Source organism: Calypte anna, chromosome Z (genome assembly GCF_003957555.1).
Source record: "Calypte anna isolate BGI_N300 chromosome Z, bCalAnn1_v1.p, whole genome shotgun sequence".
NCBI classification, from domain to species: Eukaryota; Metazoa; Chordata; class Aves; order Apodiformes; family Trochilidae; genus Calypte; species Calypte anna.
In genome coordinates this window covers 19,067,754-19,081,975 of record NC_044274.1, presented here as the reverse complement: position 1 = coordinate 19,081,975, position 14,222 = coordinate 19,067,754, and the positions used below count along the sequence as shown (strand labels likewise).

The 14,222-nt window shown below is 38.0% G+C and overlaps 1 protein-coding gene across 7 annotated transcripts in view; it reads left to right on the top strand.

Annotated features, from left to right (window-relative positions):
- IL6ST (interleukin 6 signal transducer) overlaps window positions 1-13,626 on the top strand; it is a 34,278-nt gene extending 20,652 nt beyond the window's left edge. For 5 of the 7 annotated variants that reach the window (XM_030468026.1, XM_030468024.1, XM_030468027.1 and 2 more), the window contains exons 9-16: window positions 86-305; window positions 1,353-1,529; window positions 2,218-2,319; window positions 2,744-2,890; window positions 3,833-3,973; window positions 5,236-5,332; window positions 6,654-6,735; window positions 7,664-13,626. In XM_030468026.1, coding sequence (XP_030323886.1) covers window positions 86-305; window positions 1,353-1,529; window positions 2,218-2,319; window positions 2,744-2,890; window positions 3,833-3,973; window positions 5,236-5,332; window positions 6,654-6,735; window positions 7,664-8,389 — 1,692 coding nt within the window. In that variant the 3' untranslated portion in view covers window positions 8,390-13,626. Of the gene's footprint in view, window positions 1-85; window positions 306-1,352; window positions 1,530-2,217; window positions 2,320-2,743; window positions 2,891-3,832; window positions 3,974-5,235; window positions 5,333-6,653; window positions 6,736-7,663 lie in introns of those variants that run through there. The other 2 variants (XM_030468029.1, XM_030468030.1) reach the window with 2 other exon arrangements.
- Window positions 13,627-14,222: the final 596 nt, after the last annotated feature.

Genomic DNA, 14,222 nt, shown 5'->3' with positions numbered 1-14,222 from the left:
TCTTGCTCTCAGTTTTCTCTATTATGCATTAAAGACAATAAAAATTTGTTCAGTATCAGTCTAATGAAAGATGTGTTTCTGACAGGCCTTGCAGCCATTTGAAGCCAATGGAGTAATCTTGCAGTATGAAGTAATTGTCAGAGCTAAATCATTTGTCTCCAGTCCACCAGAGAAATACAATGTCAAGACCACCAACCTTACATTAAAGCTGCCAAATGGAACTTACGAAGTGACTGTTATTGCCCATAATGGAGCTGGGGCATCCCCTCCATCAGTTTTACTTATCCCAGCAAGTAATTCAAAAGGTTAGTGTCCTAATAATGTCTCTTTCAAATGCATCTGCATGGCCTTTGTTGTAAATTGATTACTTACTGTTTTGTTTCTTAGCATAGCTGACATTTTTGTTTTCATAAAATGGCTTGGGTTGGAAAGGGATGTTAAAGCTCATCTAGTTCCAAGCCCTCTGCCTGTGCAGAGATGCCTCCCACTAGAAGAGGTCGCTCGAAGATCCATCCAACCTGCTCTCAAACAGTTCCAGTAATGGGACCTCTATCACTGTTTGCTTTTTTAAAAATCAAAGGGCTGGGGAACCAGTTGTCCTTTACTTCATTAATATACTGCCAGACCATTGTTCTTCTGCTTTCTGATCACCTCTTCTCCCCCACCCTTTCTTCTCTTGTCTCAGTCTCACTCTCCCATATTTTTAGTACCCTGACTGGTTGCTTTATTATCTACTGTATTACCTTGGCTTATGTTTGTTTCATTGTGCAGGAGTAATAGCAACACTGGTTTCTCCTTACCTGTTGCCTCCTCTTAGACAATTAGAATCAGGACAGGAAGCAAAAAATAGGTATGACAGATGCTTATAAAATAAGACAGATGCTGCTTTTAGTCTAAACACCAGGGGAGTGCCAGAGGTTTTAAGACTGTTAGATGAAATAATGAGGGGTATGTTTCAAACAGCAGAATTGCAGTCAAAACTCCTTGATAAGGTATGTGAGTATGTGTATTAGAATGGGAATTTAAAGTATTCCGGGGTTTGATTTCTCTCTGCAAAATAATTTTTCTTTTGAAAGTGCAGTAAGGCATTTCCTGTCTTTGACAACAGAGAAGCTGAGTCTAATGTCCAGTTTTTAAGTAGCCTAATACTGCTGATTTTGTATCTCTGATATGGAGATTCAGATGTAAGCTTCCAAATTCAGAAAATGGCTTTTACATTTACTCAGCTTCTGTCAAATTGTCACCATTGCAGTAAACCCAAAGTATCCATATTTGATAAAATAGCTATTATTATTAATATCTAGTGGGAGAACTGCCGATACATATCATTTTTCTGTTTTCTTTCATCATAGCTCCTGTGAGGAATGTTAGAACACTACCTAAGGATGGCAAGTTATGGGTAGGATGGACTTCTCCTAACAGTTATGTTCTTAAATATGTGATTGAATGGTGTCTAGTGTCCAATAGCTCGGACTGCATCATAGAATGGCAGATTGAACCAGGAAATGTTCAAGGCGCTTATTTAAAAGGTATTTAAAAGCTTGTAAATTTACAAATATTTTGTAGAAGACTCTAAAAATTTAATAAGTATGATCAAAGGAAACTCATGCTGACTAGAATTTTATTGTAGCACAGGAGTCTGGGATAGCGCTGTGGGCTTTTCTTACTTTATCATGGATGTGGAAGTATCTGTATATTTTTGTCAAATATGAAACTGTTTAATCTTGCATTTTGAAATGCTTGTTATATGCCATCAAGGGTTTTACCTGCATTTTGGTTTTAGTTGTCTTGTTCTTGGAAACCATTAAAATAGTGAAAAGACTGACTTCCTGCAAAACCAGATTCTCTGATCCCTCTTTCAGTTCAAGTAATGAAAATTATCAGTTTTACAGTTCTTTGTCTTATCAGTCTTACAATTTATGACCAGTGTATCAAATCAGGAACTTTGGGATTCGGTGCCGATGAAAAAGGCATTTTATTTAAAATAGAAATTATTAAATTTAGCATTTGAATGTGAATCATTATATTGTTTCTTTAGTTAGTATTTTGAAACAGTATATCAATAAGCTCTAAAAAAATTAGTCTGCTGCATTATATAGATACAGGTGATTTTAATAAAACTGCCAAAACCCAAAATGCTGTATTAGAAGTATATGAGAAGGAGAATGAGGATTTCAACTGTCATTGAAAAAATATGTTTTAAATTCTTTTTATTAGGTGATATAAAGCCATTCAAGTGTTACTTGATAACTGTGTACGCTCTGTATGGTGATGGTCAGGGAACTGGACAGTCTGTGAAGGCTTACCTTCAGCAGGATCGTAAGTATAATGTCAGCTTGGAGAACATGAACTGACTTTCCTGCTTAAAAGTAATAATATCTTTGCTTTAATTTGGACTGCATTTTTTGTCAGTCACATTATTTGGCATGGGTGGTGTTTTACTGCTGTAGCAATATTTCTATGCTGATTTATTTTAAAGTTCAAGTATGAAGCCAAGACTAAGGAAATTCAGTTGAAGCTTTCATGTGATCTGCCAATTAGTGTTTTCTGTGTATTTTTTCCCGGTTTCTCTTTTAAAACATCTTTGGAGTTGCTATGTTGTCTGAAAACCATGCTTTGCAGATGAGTTTGCATGTCTTTTCCATTGAAGTTTTTGTACAGTAGCAATTCAGTGATCATTAATACTCTGCTTCTGTAGATGTAAACGTGGCCAACAGAAATTAATCTTAATCTCCCATTGCAGGTCCTTCAAAAGGACCAACTGTTCAGACAAAAAAGGTTGGAAAAGCTGAAGCTGTTTTGACATGGAACCATCTCACAGTGGATGAACAAAATGGATTTATCAGAAGTTACACCATATTTTACAAAACAGTCGATGGAAACGAAACGGGTAAGAGAAAGCCGAGAAGTGCTTTGTGACGCTGAAGTATACCATCTGCCCTCTTCCTAATACATCTTCTCAAAACCAAAATACAGAGTTGAGTGTGTCTGAAAGTCTGTTTTGATGGCATAAAGCTGATGTCTAAGGCATAGCTCTCCTCCATACCATACAGAAAGTCTGTAATATGAAATTAAGAACATCCAACTTGTGTATAACAGGATACTGAGTTTAGTTTCTGAAAGCTGATTTTGCAGGCGTTATAGCCCCATCTTTCTGTCTAAATGCAGGGTGAGGTGATGGTATAGCAAGATGAAGCTAGATCATTAAAAATGTGAAGGATTTGACTGTGTTTATCCATGGTAAAGTCTTTAAAAAAGGAGGGATGGATTTTTAATTCTCCTGAATCCCTAGATCAGTATATTATTTGAAGTGCATTTTAGCTCTTGGTAGTGTGTATGACCGGCAGGCATAACACAGGAAGCTAGCAGTATTGAAAAAGTTGGGGTTTTTTTTAATAGATTTGCTTGAGTTGGAAGTCCCAATAATTTATGCCTACCATACTTTTCATTTCTAGATAACCATGTTTTTTCCAATGAATAACAAGTTGTTTCTGGTTAGCCATGTATTCTGCTTATTAGAGACCTTTAAGCCTCAATTTTCTACTAGTTTAGTTCGTAGTTACATTCCGGGGAAGAATGCCCACAGGAAATAACTATAGGTTGCCATCAAGAAAGAGGCTCTGTTGAAGCACTCAAACAGAAACAAATGAATCTTAGTATTTCTTGTACAAGTTTGTAGTCTTTCTTTATCTGCTGCATTTTCCATACAGCCATGTATTCTACTAGAACTATCCTGTATATTTGAAGACCTAGTGTTCTAATGCTACTGTGTGTTTGTGGGACATCTAGTGAGTTGTACAGAAAAGTAGTATAATTTTTTTTTTCTCTTCAGCTGTGACAGTGGATCCTTCCAAGACAGAGTATACCCTTTCTTCTCTGACCAGTGACACACTGTATACTGTGCGGATGATGGCATACACTGATGAAGGAGGCAGGAGTGGTCCTGATTTTACCTTTACTACACAAAAATTTGGTAAGAGTGGTACAATTAGTAGAAGTACGAAGTAATGTTGCAGCAGTTTAACAAGGCTCATTGCAAGATCTGATAGGAGAGGAAAGTTACTTTATTTAAAAGTATTTATTTCAGTTGCAGTCATACTCACATAGTTGTGATATTCAGTACTCCAACTCAAATATGTAGTTTAGTCAGGATTTTTTCTGTTTCCATAGAGAACAACAGAGCTATCCTCTGCAGGTCTGCTGGATTTCCGTTTTATCTTGGCAAACATTCTGGTTTCAGATATGTTTTGTGTATACTTTTGATTTAGGTTGTAGTATGCTTTGTAGTATTCTTCACCCATCTTTGTGTGAATTACTAGGATTTTCTCCAGTACCTTTGTTTTCTCTTCTGGTGTCTGATGGCTCCTACCCTGGTCTTACAGAGTCCAGAGCCTTTGGTTTAATCGGAAGATAGGCTGACCCTTACTGTCCTGCTGTGGTTGTCTTGAAACTGCAGAGCTGTGCTGCAATCTTTATCTGCTAATCTAGGTCAGCACATGTAATTCTTAAAACCCTTCCTCAGGTTCTGCATTCTCATTCATACCACTATTAAGGTTTGCTACAGTTCTCTACAGAGACCCATTTTGAAGAGTTTAGTATGTTCAGCTTTGAAGAGTGCTTCCTATCTTGTAATGTAAGAATAACAATATTAACTGAACTGAGTTGTGGCAAGCACTTATTTAGATTTATGAGCTTTTTTTTTTCTGTTCGGTATTGCTCTTCCCTGAGCATTCTGTAAGGTTTATGTAAGAACGTTTGTAACATGGGAAGGCATACATAGCAGTATTGCAACCTTAAGTGTTTGCAAGCAGAGGGTAGTCTGATGAGCAGCATAAACTATGGATAACAAGTGGTCATGCTTACAGTACTGACTTGACCATGATGTTGTTATGGCAGGCAGTAGGCCACTGAAACATCTGTACCAAAAATGAATTCACGTAGATGTTACTCTCATGTGTGCCCAAACTGTAAAATCACTTGATCTGTCAGTTTTGCATCTTCTAGAGCAATCTGCATTTTCTGTTGATGCAAGGCATTAAAATGCAGGGACAGTTTTTCGTGTTTTCAGCCACAGGCTCTTTTCATAAGATGAAAAGTTTCTTCTGAAGATGAAGCTTAAGACTGAGTGCTGTGAATGTATTCTCTTTCAGATTCTCCCTGTCGCTTTGAGAATCTATTCTGCTGAATTCCTTAAATGCCAGAGAGGTCTATAACAGCTTCTTTTGTTCTTTTCAGGGAAAGGAGAAATTGAAGCCATAGTTGTACCTGTGTGTCTAGCATTCCTGTTGATTGTGCTCCTTGGAGTTTTGTTTTGCTTCAACAAACGTGACTTGTAAGTATAAATTAAGTGTTTCTTTCATGCTTCTGGTATTTCTGGGTATAATAGATGGCAATAATTCAATGCAAACAAGTAAATATTCTGAAGTTAGATCAGGAAAGGAAGGTAAAACACACATGAATTGATTGATGATAAATGTTTTAGTGTCCTCCTTAAAAAAATCAGTGTCTCTTCTGATGCTAATTTTTTTCTGCTAGTGATTAGCACACAAACTAAATGTTCCATGTCTTAATTCTATGAGGAAGTTCCTGCTTCTCTTGCTAGAGTTGGTCAGGATTAGAGTTGTTTGGTTTTATCAGAATATACTGTCTGTGTTGTTTCCATAGTCACCATTTGAGAAGCAGAATGATGGTTCATATTTGTGAAGGACAGATCTGTTTGCTCACTGTACTTCAGCTGTTGAAGTTTTACAGCCAAAAAAAATTAAGGAGACATCTTGTCTGTCTACTTTGCATACCCTCAGTGCCTTTTTACTATCTGCTTGGAAACATCCTGTTGCCTCCTTCTTCCTCTACCTCAGAACTCTTGTCTGTGGCTTTAGCTGAGAGCTTATTGCTGAAGTGTGTTTCCTGGCAAGGGTTAGACCTTCTTCTATTTCTCCAGTGAGCTAGCTGTTTCTAATTAGAGATAATATTTTGTGCCCTTTTGACCTGCCTGCTACTCTTAAAATCAGTTTTTAATGGATGTCAGTTGAAAAGCCCATCTTGTGATGTCCTTCATAGTTACTCTACAGACAAGCCTGTTAATAAAAAGCAGGTTAGATGTGTCAAAAGTTTCAAAGTTAGTTTGGTTGGTGGTGATTTAGCTACAGAAGCTTTTATTATTAAGTAACAGTTACTAGATCTTTAATCTTGCTCATCTTTTGTATCCCTGAACTCTTAAGTTTTATTTGAGTATTTTCACTTTAGTTGTGAAGTTTGCTTAGATTTTGACAGCTGTGGTAATCATAGTTGTCTTAAACATAGGTGTATTTTTATCATGACGTGAATCATAGACTTTACCTAAGTAATTGCTCTATAGATTCTAGAGTGCTAAAAATTTGAAAATTCCTCATTAATCATTACCATTTGTTGGTTTGCCTAATGTTGGATGGCTGCATCTAATGCGTGGAGAAGTTATAAGTGCAGTTCTGTGTTTTGCTAAGTAGTGCAGCTTCCTACAAAGGAGTAAAGTGCAGGAAGCATTCCCATTTGGAAATAAAGACTAGCAAAATTGCTGTGTAAGGGAGTGATATCTTGGATTATGCAATACTTGCTATCAACACGGGAATCTGGTGAGTGCATCTTGTAATTTTATTGGTTTTAATCCTTTACAGAATTAAAAAGCATATCTGGCCTATTGTCCCAGATCCATCCAAGAGTAACATTGCTCAGTGGTCTCCTCAAGTTCCAGCTAAGGTAATGCTCATCTTTCTGCATCCTGTCTACACTTCTGCTTCCTAGTCTACAAGGCTTCAGATAAATTAACCCGTGAGAGTCTTCTGTATTTTTGCACAGATGCATCTTGGGGGAAAAAACCCTGGATGTTAAGTTTCATGACATTGTTATACAGTAGAATATTACCCAATGTTATACAATAGAAACCTATTGCATCAGTAGGTTTATCATTAGAAATACATGGTCCTTAGCACAAATTCACAGTTTAGAGCATGCTGTAACATTGTGAATAATATTTTATATTCTGTTTACTATTTGGAGGGTCAAGTCTTAATTATTTTATTCAGTCATGGGAAATCAGAACTAAGTAAACAGAATTCGCTACTCTCATTCTTAAAACCCTGCAAAAGGCTTGGACTTGATGATCTTCGAAGTCTTCCAAGCAAAACTGTTTGCACAGAGAAGTCATGAATGCGAGAGAAAGCTTTAAAAGTTGCTCACAGATGTGAAGATGGCAGAAAAAATTATGCCCTGTGTGGGGTGAACATCATTGCAAATTCTGTTCAGTAAACTATGGCTAACTTGTATGAAGAGGTGCCATTTTGTTTAATACATGATTGGAAGTAATGTATGTGTGACCTCAATATAGAATATTCCTGGGCTGCACAGCATATGGTTCTATGCTACAGCTCCTAATTATTAAAATTAGAGCAAAGCTTGCCTATTCACTAGGATTTATAATAGATGCATAATTAAGACTTTGTATTGGAAACAAAGGTATGACCTTCATTTCATATCAGATAATTTAGCAATAATGTCAAACTTAGCAAGAAGACAACTAACATGAAGAAACTTGAAACAATTGCAGCATAAGAATTAAGATATTTATTGGCATTTTTGATTTTTAACATAATCTTTGTCTTAGGCAATATCCATCTCTTTCTTTCAGCATAACTTTAATTCCAAAGATCAGATGTACCCAGAAGGCAGCTTTACAGATGTAAGCGTTGTAGAAATAGAAGCTGATGACAAGAAGTCTTTTTCAGATCAAGATCTAAAACCCTTTGATTTGCTTAAAAAGGAAAAAAGTACTTCAGAAGGGCACAGCAGTGGTATTGGAGGATCCTCATGCATGTCTTCTCCTAGGCAAAGTGTCTCTGACAGCGATGAAGGTGAAACTACACAAAACACATCAAGCACTGTGCAGTATTCAACTGTAGTACTTAATGGCTACAGAGACCAGACACCTGTACAAGTCTTTTCAAGGTCTGAGTCAACTCAGCCACTGCTCGATTCAGAAGAGAGATCAGAGGATCATGCTGGAGGAGGTGATGATGCAACACAGAGGCAGCAGTATTTCAGACAAAATGGTGGTCAGAATGAAGCCAACATAGACAGGCCATGCTTTGAGAGAACAAAGGAAGTTGTTCCTGCTAATGAGGGAGATCTTGTTGGATTTGCACAAGTGCAGATCTCAGGTCAGAGTTCTCAGCCATTGGGCCTTGGGCTGGAAGAAAATACCCAGGAAGATGCTCCGTCAGACGTTTTACAGGGAAGTGCTGAAGGACAAGCTGTGAGACCTGGAACAGAGGAAGGAAATCCACCATCAGTTGAGGAAATGCCAAAAAGTTACCTCCCACAAACTGTGAGACAAGGCGGCTATATGCCTCAGTAAGAGAAGAGACTGGCTCTCCTTAGGCCATCATTAGTGCCTATTCACACTTCCGCCTGTATGTCTGGTAAATTAAGCTAGGTATTTTTATCTGAATGCAGATAGAAATACTGAAATTATGTGAAGAGTCATTTGATGAAGTACAATAAGGACTGTGTTTTTGTGGAAAGTTCACAATCCAGACCTTCTGAAGACTTACTTTTATGCACTACATAAAATCTTATGGCTGGATAGCTGAACAAGCTTTTAAGCTACCTTGGGTTTTTTGTGTCTTGTCATATCGGAATTACACATGATTGAAAATGGCAAGTTTGAATTAATTACATCAGCCAGTAGACCTCCTAGGAGAAATACTTTGATTCGTGATGGTATACAAGCCTAAAAATTTGGCTTTAGTTGCCTGGAGCATCTCTGTGCAAAAGTAAGGTTGAAGCTTAGTATTCTAACGTGGAAGAGTACTCGTATCATGTACTTTTCAGTCTCTTGATTGACTTTCTGAATTTTGACTTGCCCGGTGTCTCAGTTTTCAGCTTACCAGACACGCAAATCATGTTCATCGTTGTTTAAAAACTAAAAATTAAACAGAACTTGCTATGGTGTGCAAATAAGAAAGCACCATGATTGCTTGACTCTGAGTGCTACTATAGTAATTGATATTCTGCCTACATTTAGATATGCATGCACATGAACTTTATAGTAATTTGGTCTAAAATGTGCCTTGCAACTTGATGCACAGCAGTTCAGTGTCACACTCAAGAGTTTAAAAAAATCTTAAGTGAAAACACAGATTAACAGTTATTTAAACATTTTGTACCCAAATCACTGAGATACCATGCCTCTGGTAATATTACCTTTGTTTAATAAGAGCATCTTTGCTGTAAACAGCTTGAGAAGCAAGTAAGGAGTTAAGTTTTTAATACTTTTCTAACTGCTCTGGAGAAAGGGAATATGACCTTCTTCCTGATTGTCTACAATAATTAGTGTGCTGTAGCCTCACTGCTAATGCCACAGACCTCCTTGGAACTGTAAGCAGCAAAAAAACAAAGCATTGAAGTCATTGGAGCACTCAGAAGGAAAAAAACAGAACGTACACCCTGGATTTGAATATTACTGGTGGTATGTATCTATTAGCAATCATGAGCCACAAATAATGTTTTCATGATTGTTAAAATTCCTTACCTTACTTGTGTGCCTCACTTTTTCCCTCTTTGTGCAGTTTGCATTTTATTGAAGAAGATACATTTCTTGAGGACTGTCTCTTCCAGGATTTAAGGAAAAATGAAATTACATTAAAATAATCCCTTCTCCAGTAATAACCAGAAATTTTATGGCACTCTTGTAGATACTTATTTTAACCTTAACTTAGTCTAGTTAGCTTCTTGATCTGACACTAATGAAACCTTAATTCAAAACACTAAATGCCGTGTTGTGAGAATGAAAGAAGGGTTTTATTTCTCCTTTAGCAAAAGAACTATGTATTTAAGACCACCCAAAACGTTTTTTGTTCTCTGACCTCTGGTGCTGCTGTTCTGCAAAGCAGTTGCTTTGGAAAGGCAAGTGTCAGTATCATTTCAATTTCCCTTATCCTTGTGTGCCAGCTTGCACTGAAGGACAGGCATACATACAAACTTTCACATGTCTTCTGCATTTTTTACAAAGAAATTCAGTGATAGAGTAAATCCATTAGATTCCATTAGACTCTTGAAGTCTGAACTGTTCAAAACTGATAAAGAATTCAGAATCTTTAACAACATTTCAGTATTCCACAGTTCCTTTCTCCCAACAGTATTTCTAGTATCTGGGCACTTTTTTAAAAACTAAAAGGCTATGTTGCAGCTTACTACTGCTCCTCTCTTCGAATCAGTCCCCTTCCTCTGCATTCCATCTCAGCACTTTCAAACTCTCTCCCAGATGCCAACAGCATAATGAAAACTGTGCTGTCACAAGGCATCAGAGACGTGCATTTTTCAGAGGTGGAAGCAACATTCCTTTGTCAGAACACATTCCTCTTGGAAAACAATAGCATTACTATACTTGGGGATGGCTCACCTTCTCTATGCAAACTTCATAGTGACTGTAGAAACTGAAAGTAAAAGGGAAAATTGAGCAGTATAACAAGTGTGTGTGCTTGTTATAACTGCTCTTCATCTAATCCACCTCCTGCTTATCTCTGAAATACCATGGGCCACAACCTGGCTACCTAGACTGAATATTGTGTCAGGGGCCCATAAGTTCTCAAAAACATGCTGCTGATTTTTTTTTTTTAATAATTTGTTGTGATCCAGTGATGCTTACTTTTGATAGCCCATGTCTTATTTGAGGGACTTCAGTTATTCCATGGTTCCTGAAGTTGCTCTTTATCTTTCTGTTGTGTAAAGTGATTTTGTTCTCTGTTGCTGTTAATCATGGACCAGACCATTTCCAACACTGAACAAGCAGCATCAAGAGATTCTCATTTTAAAGATCTGTCCTACCCGGTTCTGTCCTGTCACTTCTGGCATCTATCTCTGTTGGTTTTGGGCCAGTGATAGTAAACTCACAAATGGTACAGGAGTGTGTCCTAGAGAGAATTCTCTCTGTCTGACAGAGTCAGGCTTGGACATTTATCTAGGGCTACAATAGTAAAGACTAAGCAGGAGACACTGGTGGGTGAACTGTTCGTAGAATCCACAATAAATACAAGTAACAGGTTTACTGTTTGTTCACAAACCTATGTGCCAAATATTTTATCATGGAGTGTTCAGGGTTTAACTGGATTGTGTATTTTAGATCATAATCTAATTGTATCAAGCAGCTGCATACAGGTTTTAGAGTGTCTGTTAATGTAGTTATAGCAATCTGCTGAAATTCTCTGAATTGGGCCCTAACATAGTAATTAAAGCAAAAGCTCCCTCCCACTCCCAGTAACTAAAGTGCATTTTATAAAATAAAGGCATTACTACAACAAAATCACACTTTAGTACTGACACTTTCATGTCCATCTTGATTTCCTGGACTGGATTTTTTCAGGTAGAGATGAAAGAGGGTTTTAGAGACCCTTTTACTTTGCTGTCAGGAAGGGAAAAAATATGAAGTAGTTTTCCATTATTAACATGTTTGAAACATCACCAAAGTGCAGGCTAGCTCACAAGAAAAGTGAACATATTTACCTCCATAGTTCTGTTATAGTGGTTCTATCAGAAGACAAAGTTGTTGGGATTGTTTCTGGGGTGTGTTGGCTTGCTTTCAGGTTAATTAGTCTAGAAATACCCACTCCCACTGTTTTGAAAGTGTTAGGGTTATGTTTCATATACCCTAGTGTAGTAAACTACACTGCCTGTTAAGCCCTAACCTGGCAGAGCAGAGCAAAATTTTTTCTAAACTTCATTCTGGAGTGTTTGTGATAACTGTGTACCCATCTGCTACAGCAGCCTAACAAAAAGCTGATTATCAAGACTGGAAAAAAACTTTGGCCCTGGGAAGAGGAAAGAGCATACATATAAGGGCTTACATTCCTGGTCACTGGAGTAGCCCCATGTCTGGGGTGAAGTTTGCAGCATCAGCTTTGACTGTAAATAATGAGCACCACCAGATGGTTAAAACTTTTATCAGAGTGTGCAATACATGGCAATCACTATGCTCATTTGACTAAAGTAATGGAACTCGTTGAATTAGTGCCAGGTCTTGAACATCAGAAAGCCACATCACTATATCCTGCTATGGTGCTGATTTCCTGGTGGGATCTGAAGACTCTCAAATTGAGTCAGCAAAATAAATTCTAATTTATGTGCATTAAATGGACCTACGCATACTCTTCTTCTTGAGACAGTTGTTGTAATTGAGATTAACTGTTACTTGCTTACATTCCTGTAAGTATGTTAAAAAGTTCTCCTGCCTGATGGATTGTAAAACTTACATTAATCCCCTGTAACCTCTTGTCTGTTTGCTGGGATGGATACCTATAGTCATTTTAAATTCCAGAATTTGCTTTAATGTTATTCAGGAACAGTTTATAACAAAATTGTTGAATCTTTTTCTCATGAAACAGCAATTTGGGAATTACAGCCAGCACCACAGTCTTCACGTTAGGTCTTGATCCAGAAAACTGCAGTAGAGCGGAGACAAAAAGTGCGTAAGTCTGGAGAAGGGTAAAATTTAAGTGTCTTGCATTGGGCTCACAAATTCCCACTTCTCTTCTTCAAAAGTGAAAGGATCAGTTAAAAAAAAAAAACTTAAGCTAAAATACATATGTCTGTCTCCTTTCACTGCTCTTCCTTCTGTGTTACTTGTGCTATCTGAGCCATTTCTAAAAACAAAAGCAGTGCTGACAATGCACACATGTGCATTTTTAAGGCCATGAGAGTTACTATGAACAAATCTAAAAGTAATGGCTAGGGGCCAGATCTCAGTGGTTGTCCTCTTCCCACCCTCTCTTAATTTTAGTGCAGAGGGAGGGTGGGCATTAAGAACCTCCCAGAATGCAGCCTTAGCCAGTGTTTGTGTTTATTTGCAAAGGCAACTTTGAAGGGGATATATGCAATAAAGTCACAGATACTCTGCAGAAGCGCACTTCTGTAACAAGAGATGAAAATACGTATGGCACAAGTGTCTGCAGAGAGCTGGAGAGCTCCCAACATCCTCCTACACAGACTGAGGTGTCCTCTACACCATCTGCCCCCAGAACAGGCAGTGTGTGGGGTCAGCATTCTCTGCAGTGGTGAAATGGGTAACGCTGGTCGCTTTTCTTCATGCCGAAGCACATTCATCAGTGGATTCAGTCACCTCGCTGTGTTATTTTAATGCACCAGTCTTGTTTACGCTGTCACGTATAGCCTGACGCTTGGATACAGTCAGTGATGGATTGTCTAGTAACCAAGTGTTTTTATTTGGGGATAATAAGTCTATAGTCAAGGTTACTGGTCACCAGATGTTACTGTGCTGATACATGCATCTAGGTAAGCAGAAGCATGGGACACAGGGACAGACATTCTAACAAGGAAAGTGCCTTGATGGTGGATCAGATGGCTAGTGAATGTAAACATCAAGTCAAATTTTGTATGTACTTTAACTGTGGCTTATTAAGCTACTGGTAATTTGAGTGCCATCTTTAAAGGGCTTGCATAATCCAGCCAGAGGTTAAAATTGTAAATTGCTGCATAAGCTGTCTCTATATGGAAATGTGTTTTAGTATCAGTATATTACCTTCATTCTTTTGCAAGTTGCATGTTTATTGTTATATAAACTCTGCTTTCTACAATTTACTTTATGGTCAGTTTTGAATACTTACTCTTTGTTACCCAACTGAGCCTCTATATTGCTTTTGTCTAGTACATAATATATGAAAAGAAAAAATTCCATACTCACATTCTGTGCTAGAGTTGGCATTTTTCAAGGGTGACATATTGGTGACAGAGGAAGAGTCTGGGGCAGGAGTTGGGCACAATTTAGTAGACAAGAAACTGAGACACATTCCTGGAGAGGGACATGACCAAGGTACACCAGGATAAAAGGTGGATATAACTGGGTAAGTGCTGCAGCAGCTGAATTTTCTTCAGTCCTCCCTTTTTAATTGTTCCTGTAAATATCAGCTGTGAGTTGCCAACCTTGGCACTGAGACAAGTCATTGTCCTAGGGACCCAGCTGTGTTCCTGCTGCTGACCAGGGGTGTGTGTGGCCACCAGGAAAGAGGTGGCTGTGTCTACCTTCATTTTTGTGCTCTGAAGATAAGAACTGGAAGTCCTGGCAAGATTGCTTAGGTCTGTTGAAAATGAGTGCCCAAAAATGCAGTTCTAAAAAACCAGTATGGGAGTGAGGAGATGCCTACTCACACAGACTCGTTTCCAAGGAAGCAGTTGGG